The following is a 15,351-nucleotide window of genomic DNA, read 5'->3' as shown; positions in this document are numbered from 1 at the left end:
TTCACTGGGGTGATTCTTGGGATGAGGATATGCAGAAATGTTTAGACTCGAATACTCTTTGTTGATAGAATTTGGGAAAGATTCCTTGATGGATATAGGAAGGGAGGGATTAAGGAATAGAGGATCCCCAAAATGGACCACCAGATCACACCCTGTTTCCATTGCAGTAGAGGTTGGCCAGATTTGGCCTCCTAGTTGGGAAGTTTCCCAGTTTGGACTGGAAAGTCATTAATATAACAAGGTTTCTTTACTGATCAGGTCTCTAGACCAGGCTGATTGTGGTTATCATTTCAGTAAATTTTTATAATTCTTCCAAATTCTTTGATCCATATCAGCACTCTGCCCCTCTCCTCCTTATTCATCTTTCTATTTTTGAAGTTGGGTCCTGCTTCAGTTCCTTAAAAATAAGTGAATTAGAGTAAGAATAACAAATCATCCAGAGGCTGTTGAGGCCCTCCAGAACTCAGCTAATTTGATTTAATTCAACTGTCTTGCCAGCTAAACTGAGGTCTGTGAGCTTGGGATGGGATGGGTGGGATCTTGTTGGCGTTAATATATTACTCTTGGAGATCTTTACATATGTCACCTTCCCAGGGCTAAAGGCACCAAAGTTTGAAGTGCTTTAGTGAGAGGATCCGAGTTTAATAATTCTATTGCATACTCTCTGTGTAACCTTGGGTCTTAAACAGTTTCCTTATCTGTGAAAACCAACTTCGATGTTGCCATCCCATCTGGTACGTAGCCTTTGAGGTCCCTTCCAACAATAAATCTGCGTTCCTATGACTATGCTCTCTTCTGGAACTAATTGTCACATAGATTTTAAGAACTAATAATTTTTAAAAATAGTTTTTATTTTTACCTACTTTTCCAAATGTATTCCTTCCTTTTTTCAGAGAGTCATTCCTTAACAATAAAAAAAAGAGGGGAAAAATAGTTCAGGAAAACAAACACATTAGAAAATGCTTGATGTTGAATACCTATTGTATCCTACCTCTGCAAAGAATCCTATAGCAGGCGCTTTTTCACCTGTTTTCTTTGGCACTGAAGCTTGGTCCTTATAATTTCACAGTGTTCGGTTTTGTTTTCTTATTGTTTTCCTTTCTCTTTACATGCTGTAGCCGTTGTGCGTGCATAGCTAGGTGGGGTGGTGGATAGAATGTCGGGTTTGGAGTCAGGGTGACTCGTTTACCTGAGTTCAAATCTGGCCTCAGACATGTAGTACCTGTGTGACCCTGGCCAGTCACCTAATCCTGTTTATCTCTGTTTCTTCATCTGTAAAATGAACTGGGGAAGGAAATGACAAATCACTCCGGTATCTGTGCCAAGAAAGCCCCAAAGGGGTCATGACGAGTCTGACATGACTGAAGTGACTGAACAGAACAGTTGCCATTGTATATATGGTTTTCTTGGTTCTGCTGACTTGACTTTACATGAATTCCTATCTCTTTCTAAACATCCTCTATATCATTATATTTATCATTTCTTACAGCAGAGTAATATTGTGTTAGGTTAATCTACATTTCCAATCGATTGCCCCATAGCTTGTTAAGTAAAATATTGGGCACCTTTCCATGGGTTCAGGTAGAGAGGAATAAAGGAGGGCAATCCACTGCGTAACCAAATCAGACCCTGTTCCTGTGCCAGGGTGGAGTGTATCCTGCCCTGTCTGTCTCAGCTGCTCAGAAGCATCTATTACACAGGATGACCAGAGCCCTTACCTCTGAATGAATGCCCCTATCCCTTTCCCCTTTACCTGGTACGGTGCAGTAGCTCACTTTCAGTTAGATCCATTTGTGACATTCACTCGGCCAGGGGAGCCCAGACAGGGGCCTCCCAGAATAGCAACTGCGATGTTGCCATCCCATCTGTCTCTGCAAAGACCCAGTGCCTAGTTAATCACCGCTCCTGCTTTCTTCCTGGCAGGCTTTCTCCCCAACACCCTTATTGCCTCCCAGTCCACAGCATCCCTTAATTAGATCTGTCTGTTATGCCCTCACTCTACCCCAGGGTTTGACAATTCCCAGGCTTTCAGGCCTCATTGAGCAGTCCTTGGTCAGAGAAAGATTTTTTTTCTTCCTTGGTAATGAGCTTTGGTTTGGGGGTATGAGTGAATCTTGCTCAATACCAAAGAATTATCCCAAGCCCTGTTTAAAGAGGGGAGACTGAGGCATGCTGGAGGAGCTGAGAGCACAAAAAGGGGAGTTTGTTTATTCCTTCATCAATGCTATTGTGTGCCTCCTGTATTCAAGGCTCCATGTTGGCAGGAATTGTTCCTGGAATAAGAAGCCTTACATCCTGATATTCAGCTCCATCTGTGACCCTACTTTCTTTTAGATTGGCTTGGGAAATGATTCTATTTTCCTTCCCACTGCAATTCTTGAGTAGTAGTGAAGGGGTCGGGTCTGACTGTTTTAATCCCATCATCAGGGGTATCTGTCAAAGGCTGACATTGATACAGAGAAACTTCCCTGAGTTCTGGTGATTTGGGAAGAAGACCGAGTAGATCTGGAGGGGCTAGGATCTCATTCAGATCTCATTACCTGCTCATTTCCTCAGGAGTTTATAGGCTGATAGATTTAGAGCTGGAAAAGGCCTTAGAAGTCATTGAGTCCAACCCTTGTATTTAGATGTGGAAACTGGGGCATGGAGACCTTAAATGACTTGCCTGGAGTCACAAAGCAAGTTAAATACCCGAGGAATTGCCGTTAAGTCTTCCTAATTGCAGATCCAGGGATCCATCTACTGCACCACACAAACTGTCTCTCCATTGAGGAAGGGGGGGGGCTCTTGGCCTGATAACCAGTCCCCAATCTTGTTTTCCATCATCTATATTTATTTGGTTTTTATTCACCCTTTCTTCCTATCCCTCTCACCTTCATATATCTTTCCTATTCCTGCAGCCACAATGAAAGACGGAACACATTTCTGCACCCAGTGACGGGCCAGATCCCCGAAGAAAACAAAAGATTTGACTTGAGAAAGTAAGTTTGCCCTCTTTTCTTTCATGCTGTTGGTTTCATCTGTGCCTTCTTCCTTCAATCTCCATTGTCTATGTATCAGAAGATGCATTACTTCCCTCAGAAGGGAAGTTAAGGGAAGTATTTAGGATGTTCCAAAATGCAGAAGTGTTGGGAACCTCTCTAGTGCGGATTCTTCTTGCCCCAGAATTTTCAAAGCTAGGCCAGTTTATGAGCCCCAAAAGGGCAGAAGCCATACTTACTTATCATGCAATGCCCCTCAGTGCTGAGCACAGAGATCATCAGACACTAGGCAACTAATATTTGTAACATGTTGTTAAATGTATTTGTAACATGCTGTTAAATGTATCCATCGGATTTAGTTCTGATGGTATGAGCTGAGAGGGAAATCTGATGTGACACTTGGTGATCAGAAAGGGTTCAATATGTAATCAGAGAAGAATCACTTCTTGAGTAAGTGGGATGCATGGGGAGCTCTTTTGGAGCTCCATTGTCCTAGTAATTTTTATTACCTCTTCCCTTTGACTTTGACTCCCCAAATGAAGAATGGAAACAGGAAAATCAGGTAGAAATCATAGTCAATTAAACGATACAGCTCTTCTTATTTACTCTTTTAGACTAGAGGGGGAAAAGGAGGGTGAGCTTTTAGAGTCTCTTTCCTGCCCTGAATCGCTGTGGGGACTGAGCCAATAGGAGCTGTTGCTAATTTTTCAGAAAAGGTGAGAATAGTATTCTGGGATAATTGGAATGTAGTCTTCTCCAGAATAAGATGGTCTTTTTTTTTATTATTTAATAGCCTTTTATTTACAGGTTATATGTATGAGTAACTTTACAGCATTAATAATTGCCAAACCTCTTGTTCCAATTTTTCACCTCTTACCCCCCATCCCCTCCCCCAGATGGCAGGATGACCGGTAGATGTTAAATACATTAAAATATAAATTAGATACACAATAAGTATACATGACCAAACTGTTATTTTGCTGTACAAAAAGAATCAGACTCTGAAATATTGTACAATTAGCTTGTGAAGGAAATCAAAAATGCAGGTGGGCATAAATATAGGGATTGGGAATTCAATGTAATGGTTTTTAGTCATCACCCAGAGTTCTTTCTCTGGGCGTAGCTGGTTCAGTTCATTACTGCTCCATTGGAAATGATTTGGTTGATCTCATTGCTGAGGATGGCCAGGTCCATCAGAACTGGTCATCATATAGTATTGTTGTTGAAGTATATAATGATCTCCTGGTCCTGCTCATTTCACTCAGCATCAGTTCATGTAAGTCTCTCCAGGCCTTTCTGAAATCATCCTGTTGGTCATTTCTTACAGAGCAATAATATTCCATAATATTCATATACCACAATTTATTCAGCCATTCTCCAACTGATGGGCACCCACTCAGTTTCCAGTTTCTAGCCACTACAAAGAGGGCTGCCACAAATCCAGAATGAGATGGTCTTATGATTATTAGGAAATGCTGATTTTATTTTCATTTAAAAAAAGATAATATTTTGTCAATATATTTTGTTTTTATTCTCCTATATTTCCCAACATTACCTCTCTCCCCCTGAGTACCTTGCCTTATAGCTGGGGCTAAACTAAAAAAAAATGAGGAAAAACATAATTCAGCAAAACCAATCAACATTACTTTACATGTAGTGTTCTATATTCATAACTCCCTGCCTCTGTAAAGAAAGGGGGGGAGGTTCAGAGTACCAGTTTTCTATTGATATCGGCCCATGAGTCAGGAATTAGGAGGACAAGGAGATAGAAAAAGGAAGAAGAGGGGAAAATGATTGCTTCTTCACCATAACAAGTTTTCTTCTTCTCTTCCTTGGGGCTCAGATCTGCCTCGGACATGTCCAGTAAAACTGGTGGAAAGCGCTCGACAACCACCTCCAGTGACACAGCCAACAACAACATGGTGTCTGAGGTCCCCCCAGAGCGGCCCAATGTCAGGGTAAGTCTTTTCCTGAAGAGTCTCATTCAGAGTCTGGGGAGACTGTAGTTAAGTTTAGAAAATGAATCAACCAAATCAGACAGTTAATCCCAAGCTCCAACTATCTGAAACATCCAGATGGCCCTTTCTTCTACCTCCTTCATCTGAGTGCTCCCATTGTTCTAAAATTCCTGAAAGTTCTGAAAATTATATAATTTAAAATAAAAAAAAAGGAAAACTTCATTTTGTTATTTCATTTACTCTTCATAATAACCCTGTGAGGTAAGTATCACAGATATTCTTTTCCTTATTTTAAGGATGAGAGAACTCTATAAAGTTTTCAGTTCAGTGCTTTGTACTCCATTGTACTTCCCAGGGTCCCACTCTCTTATAGGAACAGATTATTGATGGGACCTAAGAGGCTTTTAGGTGACCTACCTCTATGTGGTCTTTAGATCACTTAGTGGATTCAAATTCAGATCTTGTGACTCTGCATTTGGCAGTCCCAAGTTCAGGGCTCTTTTCACTGAAAGATTAAATCAATCCAAGAAACCTTTGTGTTCCTCTCCTTTACTATTTTTGAAATTTGCTTGATCTCTAACTCTAACCTCAGAAACCAGACTTCATGGACCTTTCTTGATCTTGATCTTTCATGGATTTCTCCCCATCCCCTTTTGCCATTGCCCCTCATCCCTTAATGCCTGACTGAGACATTTCTTAATTTTTTTTCTTTTTTTTTTTTCTTTAATACCAGCTGCTACACTCATCGCACATCACAAGAGTACATTTTCTAGGGCCTCTTTACAGAGAAGAAAATTTATAAGTTCAGAAATAGTATACTAGGATAAGGTCACTGGAAATGTGAATTTAAAATCTCTCTGGTCCTAATCTAGGTGGGCCCTCACTTCTGCCTAGCTTCATATTCAGTTCCTGGTGGAACATGGCTCATTAGGATTCTTTCTGCCTGGAGCATCTGCTCCTCCTGGCCCAGAGACAAGAATGGTATCATACTTTACCAAATGCCCCCAGGCTTATTTTGGGGTGCAGGGTAAAGGAGATGGAGGGCGGGATTCATCCACTAGAGATCCTGGATTGAGCTCATTCTCTTGGCTTATCCAACCAATCGGAAAGGCTTCTGATGGCATGGGGGTGGGGCGAGGTGGGGGGTTAATGTTCTGCGCAAATTACTATGCAAATCACTGATATCTGAGGTGTTTTCCTCATACAAAAAAGGAACTATGAAACAGGTACAGGCAGTTCCTATGATTGCGACAACCAAAATAATTAAAGCTGAAATACAGATCGCCCCTAAAATACACGAGAGAAATTTATTGGGCTTTTAAGGAAAGAGGCTAGATGGTTTATCCGAGGTCACAGAAGTTGTTTAGTGGTGAAACAGACTGGACTGGAGATCTGACTCCTTCCTAGTCTTAGTTAGGCTTTGGATGCTGCGAGAGTCCGGGGCTGGGGGGAGGAAAGGAAAGAAGGAGGGAGGGAGACAGGAAGGAAGGGAGAGAGGGAGGAAGGGAACAAGAGAGAATAAAATAAGGAGGAGAGGAAGAGAAAGACAGAGAAATACAGAGATAAGAGGGAGGGAAGAAAGAGAGGGAGAGGAAAGGAAGGAGGGAGAAAGGGGAAAAAAGAAAGGAAGGAAGAGGAGGGAGGAGGAGAGAGACAAGAGACAAGAGGGGAGGAAGAAAGAGAGAAGAGGGAGAGGGAGAAAAAAGAGAGAGAGGGGGAAAGAGAGAGGGAGAGATGTGAGAGGAGAAAACTAAAGGATTAGCACCTCTAAGCAGAGGCAGCCATCCTGGAAGATATGGCAACAAGCAGGTAAAGGATGAGGTGAGCAAAGTTGATTTTTTTCTCTGTTTCTTCTTCCTCAGGCACCCCGTACTTCCCGCAAAGCTATAGCCTTTGGCAAACGTTCCAACTCCATGAAGCGAAACCCCAATGCCGCTGTCACAAAGAGTGGCTGGCTCTTCAAACAGGTACCTTTCCTCAGTGCTCCCTGGGACACCATTCTATCTTCCTTGTGCCTCTGAAGAGACTGTGGGTGCCCCCCCCCCAGCGTTCTCTCCTGATCTTGTCTCCCTCTATCCTGTTTCACTTGGGGTTCTTATTAGCTCCCATGGACAAAGACACCAGCCTTCTTACTATTCCTGCACCGAGGAGCTCCATCTCCAGTCTGCAGGCATTGCCTCATGTCTAGAATTCTCTCCTTCCTCACCTCAGCCTCTTGGCTTCCCTAGCTTCATTCAAGTCTTAGAGAAGTCCCACCTCTTATAGAAAGGAAACTTTTAATTCTAGTACCTTCCCTCTGATGGGAATTTATCCTGTCTACACCTTGTTTGGACCCCCATGTTTGCTTCTTCTCTCCCACATTGGACCGGGACTTGCTTGAGAGCTTTGTTTGTATCCCCAGCAGTTAACAAATGTTTATTGACCGACTGACAGAGCTCTCTGCTTTCTATTTATCCTCTGAGTGACCTGAGAGGTTGTGATTCCCCCCAAAGATCCCATAGTATATCAGCATCAGAACAGAGTCTAGAACTCAGACCTCAGACCTCCTTCCTCAGTGTTCTCTCCATTGTATCATGCTGAAAGCCATCTGTTTCTCTATGTGTCCTTCAGGCCAGCTCTGGGGTGAAGCAATGGAATAAACGCTGGTTTGTTCTGGTGGACCGATGCCTCTTCTACTACAAAGGTGAATTTGCCTCCCCTCCTCCCCCACTCCCAGAAAAGGGACAATTCCAGACTGACCTGCCATACTTTCTCTGCCCAGTCCCACTTTCTGAGCACCCCCCCCCCCACACACACAATCTGGTTTAGTCCTTAAGATGTCAAGGTCCTTCACACATCCCATGTCATCACCAGTGGTCTGGACTTTTGTCCTGCCATTGGACTTTAATGACTTCAGAAGAGAAAGTGAGACTGACCACTTTGTGCCTCACTTAAATCTGATTTGTTCTTGAGTCAAGACATCACTCTGTGAGATAACTGGTTTTCTTCAAAAGTGAAGGACCACCACCATCCACAGAACATGATGTAGAGTGGGCACTTGATAAACGCTTGTTGACCGATTCAGGGAAGATATAGGACAACATTGGGAGAAGATACTGGATGTGGGGCAGAAGAAGAAAGGAGTAAGATGACCTAAATCAAATGAAAGATTTTATACCCAAAAACCTCAGAGTAAAGCTTGAGATTCCTCAGCTATAGATTTACAGAAGGTACTGCCCCCTTTTCCTTCCAGGGAATTATAGCATCTCACCAACTCTGGGGACTGGGCAGTTAGTTATAAAAATTCCCCTCAGAAACACTATACAACTGAATTCAATGACATTTAGTTAAGAGACTTTTACCGGCAAAGCACTGTGAGAGGTGGTGTGAATATAAAACTGAAAACAAAATATTTTTTGTCTTCAGGGAGCTTATGTTTAGCGTGGGGTGGGGAGACAGCTTATACATAGGGAAGCAAATCCAAAAATTATACGAATCAGAGTGTGGGTGAGCATCACTAACAACTGAAGAATCAATCAGCAAGAATTTATTAAGCATCGACTGTATGTGAGTCTCTGAAATACTAGGGATACAAAGAAAGGCAGAACACAAACTAAAACAAATCTCTGTCCTATGCACATATAAGATATTTATATTGTTTATGGGAGGTTATCTGTGCTAATAGTTATAATTTGTTTTAATTTTTAGTTCCTTCCAAAGCAGGGATATTGTGTCCCCGAGTATCAAGGTTTTTAAATAAATATAATACAATCATTGTAAATTTTCACATTTAAATTTACAAGTAGGAAATGACAGGAGAAGGGAGCAGGAGTAAAAGAACAAAAGTGCTTTTAACATAAGAAGTAATTCTTCTTTCATGAGACTCACAAAACTTTGACCTTTTTCCTAAACTAGAATAAATACATAACATTAAATTAACTAAAGAGGGAAAATGAAAATTTAGATCCTAAAGTCTTGCCTTTAATCAGATCTTATATTGACTATAATTAGTGCCATTTCAGTAGACTCACATGGATATCTTGTTTAAGAAGTGGTCATTCAGAATAAATATATATATATATATTTAATTTAATTGTGTATTATACATGATAGATATTATACATAAATATATATTAAAATAATACCAAATATATTATTTTATTTTAAAATGCATAATTTAATTTTAAGTTATATTCTAGACCCTTGAGGATCACAGCTTTACCGGGAATCTGTATCCAAAAACCTTAGGCAGTAAGCTTGTTGGAGCACTTGGCTTGAATCCTGCCACCATTCCCAAGGGACTAAAGTCACCTTTGACCAGATTATTCTTGTTCTTGAGGGTGTTTCACCAGTAGTGACTGGGTTGCTTTTTCCTTTCATTATTTACTTCCTCCCAAAGATGGGAACAAAATGAAAGAATAGCAACTTCTAAAAGATGAGATCAGGGGAATACGCCATAAACACGAGTTGGACCTAGAGCAAAGCCTCTCTGCAACCAGAAAGGCCATTATTCCTTCCATTCCCTGACCTCTGGGATGCCAGACACCTGTCTTTCTGTTTTTCCTGGGTTCTCCTGTGAGCTTCCCAGTGAATCATTAACCTTGGCAAACAAACTCTGTACCCAGTTACTCCCCCCACCCCCTTCCAGCTATCCCTAAACCCCAGGCTGTTATGGTTTCAGCTCAGTGTGTGTGTGGAGGGGGGTAGGAAGGTGATAGGTGGGATTTGTCCTGGGGTGGTATAGGATTTAGGATGGGAATGATCTGCAAGATCTGCCAGTTGTCGGGCAATGAGAAACATCAAGGAAGTCTCCAGAGGGGAAGAAAACTGAGATATTTGGTAGAATCCTGCTTTTAGTGAACACTCCTATCCACACTTCCAGAGGAAACTAACATTGGGGCCTCCAGAGAACATTCTGTAAAAGGTCCAGCTAATCTCCCTGCTGATAATTAATCCCTGAGGTCATAACTAATGTGGCCACAGCCAAAGCCTTCTTGAATTTAGAATGCTGGAGCTGGAAGGAACTCGGAGACCTTGTCTTCTCTTGGAGGAGAAAAAGGAGGTTTAAACCCATTGTTTTGTGAGGTTAAGGACCCGAATGAAGAGGAGCCCCTGGGCTAGAAACAATTCTAAGCATTAAAAGGTGTTTTGGATTTTTTTCTTTTCCCCGCACAGCCTGAAATTAAAGTTGATTGGAAGTGTTTCCAACCCAGAGGATAAAAAAAGGGAAAGTGTAGGATGGGAAAGGGCCCAAGGTAGACTAAGCAGAGGCCAGCTAAACAATTGTATAGGGCCCTAAGGGGCTGTTTTTGTTTTAATATGGCTTTTTATCAATGTGTGCATTTTTAATCTAAGAACATTCTTCTTTCCACAGCCTGAAGATTTTAAATTTGTGATAGATCAATTTTTATTTGGTAAAGTTCAAAGCCAATAACCCACAGAAGGCCCCAATTTAAAAAAAAAACTAATCTGGGTTCACAAATGCTTTGTTTTAGTGCTGGGGAAAAGTGAAGCTGACTGTCTTTACCACAGTAGGCCCAGGCCTGCCTTTCCCCTACCCTGCCCCCGTTTGGCTTATTCAGCCTTACCTCTGGCTGGCAGCTGGGGTCTGGACTGGCTAATCCAAAGGGCTCCTCTGTGAGCCAGGATGAATAATTCAACAGTGGGCATTGTGAACTGGATCCCCAATGAGATCCGAGAAAGCGCCGAAAGGCGGTACTGGAAGCTGGGAGGTAGGAGGCAATGCAGGGGAGCGAATTGGAGCTATTACCAGCCAGGGGCCCCAGGGCATACAAAGTAGCCGAGGCCCCTGCCTGGGGTCCCCTCTCCCCAGCCCTGCCTCACCTCCCTGTCTCAATCATTCCTCTACAGATGAGAAGGAGGAGAGCATCCTGGGAAGCATCCCACTCCTGAGCTTCCGGGTGGGAGCCGTGCAGCCCTCGGATAACATCAGCCGAAAACATACCTTTAAGGTCAGTGGGCCACCCTGGCTGGGCAGAGGTCATCCTGGCTACTTCCTGCCTCCTTACCTTTCTAGCTTTCCAGCCAGGTCTTCTCCGAGGTAGTGGGGAGTGTGGAGAAGTCAACTCTGCATTAGCAAAGAGAATCTTAGGATTCAGAAACACCTGGACACCTGCTGGTCCCGCCCCTTCATTTTATAGAAAAGGAAGTGGAAGCCCAAGGTCATACAGTCAGTGAATAGCAGAGCTGGGATTTCAGCCCAGGTTCTCGGATTCCAAACCCAGAGCTTTTGATATTTATACCCTATTGGGTTTGGGAGGGAATAAGATGACTTTACTTTTTTAGTCATTTTAGGCGTTGACCCAGAACACTGGGAAGGGTATTTCAAGGCTGAGATGATGTTGTGGCCGAGGATCCCCCCCTTCTCCAGGAAGGCTCTCTTCTGGTGGGATTCCTCCCAGGATCTCTTGAGATACGGATACATCAAGAGACCTACAGATTTCCCAGAAATGGGAGATGAGAGGAGGGAGTACTATCAGTCTGTCTTCTGTTCCCTTAACCCTGCCCTGGGGAACAGTTCTTCCATGGAGTTTTCCAACCCTGCTATGCATCCCACCCTGCGCCCTTTCACCCCTGGTGTGTATCTATGTACTGGTCTTTCTTGTGGTATTTATGGGGGATCCTAAGACCAGGCTCTCAGACCCCAGCCGTGTACCAGGACATTGGGATGAACAACCTGAGCAAAGCCAGAATAGTGTTGGGATCCAGCCTGGCAAAGCCAATTTTCCAATTCTTTTCCAGCGTTTGTGTTGTGAGTTACTAGGAGATGTGGAGAAACTTATGATGTTTCTTTAAAAAGTCACTTTCTCCATCCTCAGGCCATCTAGAATTACAGAGCTGGAAGGAATCTTAAAGGCCATATCTAGACAGGTTTCCCCTCCTAAACTCTAGGTAGCCATTCAGCCTTTCATTGGACACCTCCACGAAAAGAAATTGTTCATCCTCCCAAGGCAGCCCACTCCAGTATTCAATAATTCCGAGAGGAAGTTATAGGAATTAGAATCTTCTCCTTTGTAACTTCCATCTCCGTTGCCTTGTTTAGAGATTCACAGGAGGTTGGCACTGGAAGAGACCTTACAGGTGATTCCAGGTCAGCCCTAGAAGGGATTCTAGTCCAAACTCTACATTTTACAATTGAGTAAACTGAGGCCCAGAGAAGTTAAAGGCACTTGCCTAAAGTCACAAGGCAGGAGCCCCAAGAGCCTCATTGTCCATTTGTGGGGGAAAGCAGGAAGTGAATTCCTTCTAATAGAAAGATTTTAGTCTAACAATTCTTGTTCACCTGAGGTCCCTGGCTCCTCCTCTTGCCTTGATGGAGCCATTAGATTTCTCTGATCATTGGCTCTGTGTAGAATACAAAACCAAGGCCATAATACTAACCTTTGGACAGTCAAGTCTTTGGGGGAGCCGCTGGCAGGTCCTGGGTAGAGATGCCCGAGGCTTAGACTCTCCGAGATTTTTAAATTCTTGACTATTCTGTACTATTCTGTACCCCCCGACCTTCCTGGTGCTGTTGTGGAATCCTAAGGATCCTGTCCTTGGATTAGTGACCACAGGGTTTCAGAAAGGAATGGGGGCTGTGCTAGGCAGGAGGGGAGGAATTATTTAATAGCACATAATTAGTTTCTAGTCTCCTGGGTGTGTGTATGTGTGTGTGTGTGTGTAGGGGGTGTGTGAATAGAAAGAACAATTATTAGAGCCCTGACTCCAGGGAGCCCTGGATCTGTCTGGGGAAATGGGAATGTGCTATTTAACCCAAAACAAGACATTCTGATGTACACAGACACACACCCCCACAGGCACACTTGTGTACACGCTGGAGCAGACTGTCTCGCCCTCCCCACCAGCCCCGCTTGGGTACACACACCCCACCCAGGCCTAGCAGAGTTGACTGGAGACAGCAGGCATTGGAGAAATAGAGACTGACTGACAGACTGATGCCATAAGCTCCAGATTCTTTCATCTCTTTTCTTCCCTTCCCCCAACCTGGCACCAACTCAGAGAGAGCTCTGCCCATTGGCCCACAAAGGGTCCTGTCTGTGACTGCCTATTCAGTGACCCTTCCCCAGGGAGGCAAGGGGAACAGAGACAGAGAGGAGGCTTGTCCAGCAGCGGCCACCAAGGGAACTCTTGGATCCTTAATAGGTTTATTCTTGCCCAGTCCAATGACAAGTGCGTTAACCTCTTCCTAGCCGGTGGAGCAAATCTCAGGAGCTGAGCTCACTCTCCATTTGGGGAGTTTTTTCAGTCATATTCCCTAAGCTTTTTCCCTAAACCCCTTGAAGCTTCACCTTCTTTCTAGGTGAAGGGTCTTTCCTTTTCTTGATGGTTGTGGATCCTTTGAATAGTCTAGTAAAAATTATGGACCCCTTCTCTGATTAAAGTTTTTAAAAGTATAAAATAAGATACAAAGGAAACCAATTATTTTAATGTATAGTTATTGAAAGGTTTTTTTTTAAAACCATTCATTGTACGAGTGTACAATGAGTTTTAGAAACATTATTTATTTCTAACACCTTTTTTTTGGCTGAGGCAGTTGGGGTTAAGTGACTTGCTCAGAGTCCCACAGCTAGGAAGTAAGTGTTAAGTGTCTGAGATCAGATTTGAACTCAGGTCCTCCTGACTTCAGGGCTGGTGCTCTATCTACTGTACCACCTAGCTACCCCAATACTTTTTTCAATTTTGAGTTTCAAATTCTCTCCTTCTCTCTCAGCTCTCCCCCACCTGCTGAGAAGGCAAGCAGTGTGAGACATAGAATATTAAAAGTAGAAAGGACCTTAGAGATTATCCAGTCTAATCCCCTCAATTTACAGATAAAGAAACTGAGGTCCAGAGAGGAAAAGTACCCATACATAGTAGGTGCCAAATAAATATTTGATTTGAATCAAATTGAATTGGTGGGCCCAAAATCACAAAGATAGAAAAACTGGAAGCTTTCTGATGCTCTTCCTGGCTCAGAGATTTTGTGAGCAGGCAAAGCGGGCAGCACCAGAGTCCAACATAAATCTTCATACTCTAAGACCACTCCTTTCCTCTGCAGTTCTTTTTGCTTAAAAGGTGTCCTCTACTTGTTTCACATAGACAAGTTCTATCTCTAGCTTGACTGGTCTAGTTCTACAATAACATAGTCTCCTGTTTTCCTCCTTTATTGTCCCCCAGGAGAGCTCCACAGTATTTGTTGAAATAGTGAATTAATTCCTTTAGTCTTTCCTTCCTACAACCTCCAAATATTTTCCCGGCTTTGCTTTTTCCCTGACCATATACCCTCTAGGAATACTAAGATACCTTTTGGTATCTTTTTTTTGTTTGTTTGTTTCCTTCCCTCAGTAGTAGTTTATTTTTTCCAATTATATGTAAAGATACCTTCAACATTCATTTTTGGGGGGTTCAATAGTATTTTTTTCCAAATACATGCAAAGATTGTTTTCAATATTCACTTTTGTTAAACTTTGTGTTCCAAATTTTTCTCCCTCCTTTCCTTTATTTCTCCAAGATGGCAAGTAATCTGATATAGGTTAAATATGTGCAATCCTTATAAAAATATTTCCATATTTGTCATGTTATGCAAGAAAAATCAGATCAAAATGGAAAAAAAACCATAAGAAAGAAAGAAACAAAAGTGAAAATACTATGCTTCTATCCATATTCAGTCTCCATAGTTCTCTCTCAATATGCAGGTGGCATTTTCCATCCCTGTCTATTGGAATTGTCTTGAACCACCAGATCAACATTCATTTTTATAAGACTTGGAGCTCCAATATTTTTCCTTCCCTCTCTTCTCTCCCCAGTCCAAGACAGCAAGCAATGTAATATAGGTTATACATGTTATAATAATTTTATTCCATATTATAATAATTCCATATTAGTCATGTTGCTTTTCAGAATTTTCTTCTGATCCAAGGGCCTCTGGTGCTTGCTTAGGGTTCCATTCTTGGCTGGACTATTTGGTCACAGAACCTTTTTATTTTTGAGGCACTGTCAAAAAGATGGTTAGTCTCTAGGAGAAGCCCCCATCCAAGCTATGGGAAAACTCCTATACTCTGATGGGGAAGGTGCAATCTCAGTCTTCAGAGGGTTCCTAGTTTGGTTTAATAATTCAACTCAAGAAGCATTCATTAATGCATACTATGTGTCAGGTACTATATTAAGCCCTGTAAGTTAAGCTCTAATCATTAATGAAAAGATATTGGAGGCAGAGCTAATCTAAGAGTTCTAACTGCCAGTCCCAACGCCCTTGATATTGGCTCCTTCATCCATCAGGAGATGAGAGAACTAATAAACACAGTCTCTAAGAGATCTGTGTCACTCTAAAATAGGGTTGTAGATGACTTCCTCTTGCTGCCTTACTGCCCCTTTCCTCCCCTACTCCTTGTTCCTTCTCTATATCCATCCATCCACTGTTTCTCTTCTGT

General features: G+C 42.5%; 1 protein-coding gene across 13 annotated transcripts in view; it reads left to right on the top strand.

The window, feature by feature from the left end:
• The window catches only part of PLEKHA6 (pleckstrin homology domain containing A6), a 180,753-nt gene that overhangs the window by 122,901 nt on the left and 42,501 nt on the right, over positions 1-15,351 (top strand). For all 13 annotated transcript variants that reach the window (XM_031937198.1, XM_031937197.1, XM_031937200.1 and 10 more), the window contains exons 2-6: positions 2,901-2,981; positions 4,825-4,939; positions 6,802-6,906; positions 7,550-7,622; positions 10,790-10,890. In XM_031937198.1, coding sequence (XP_031793058.1) covers positions 4,838-4,939; positions 6,802-6,906; positions 7,550-7,622; positions 10,790-10,890 — 381 coding nt within the window. In that variant the 5' untranslated portion in view covers positions 2,901-2,981; positions 4,825-4,837. The remainder of the gene's footprint in view (positions 1-2,900; positions 2,982-4,824; positions 4,940-6,801; positions 6,907-7,549; positions 7,623-10,789; positions 10,891-15,351) is intronic.

The sequence above is a fragment of the Sarcophilus harrisii genome, chromosome 4 (assembly GCF_902635505.1).
Source record: "Sarcophilus harrisii chromosome 4, mSarHar1.11, whole genome shotgun sequence".
NCBI classification, from domain to species: domain Eukaryota; kingdom Metazoa; phylum Chordata; class Mammalia; order Dasyuromorphia; family Dasyuridae; genus Sarcophilus; species Sarcophilus harrisii.
The sequence above is the reverse complement of the archived record's forward strand: the minus strand, read 5'-3'. Positions and strand labels throughout refer to the sequence as shown.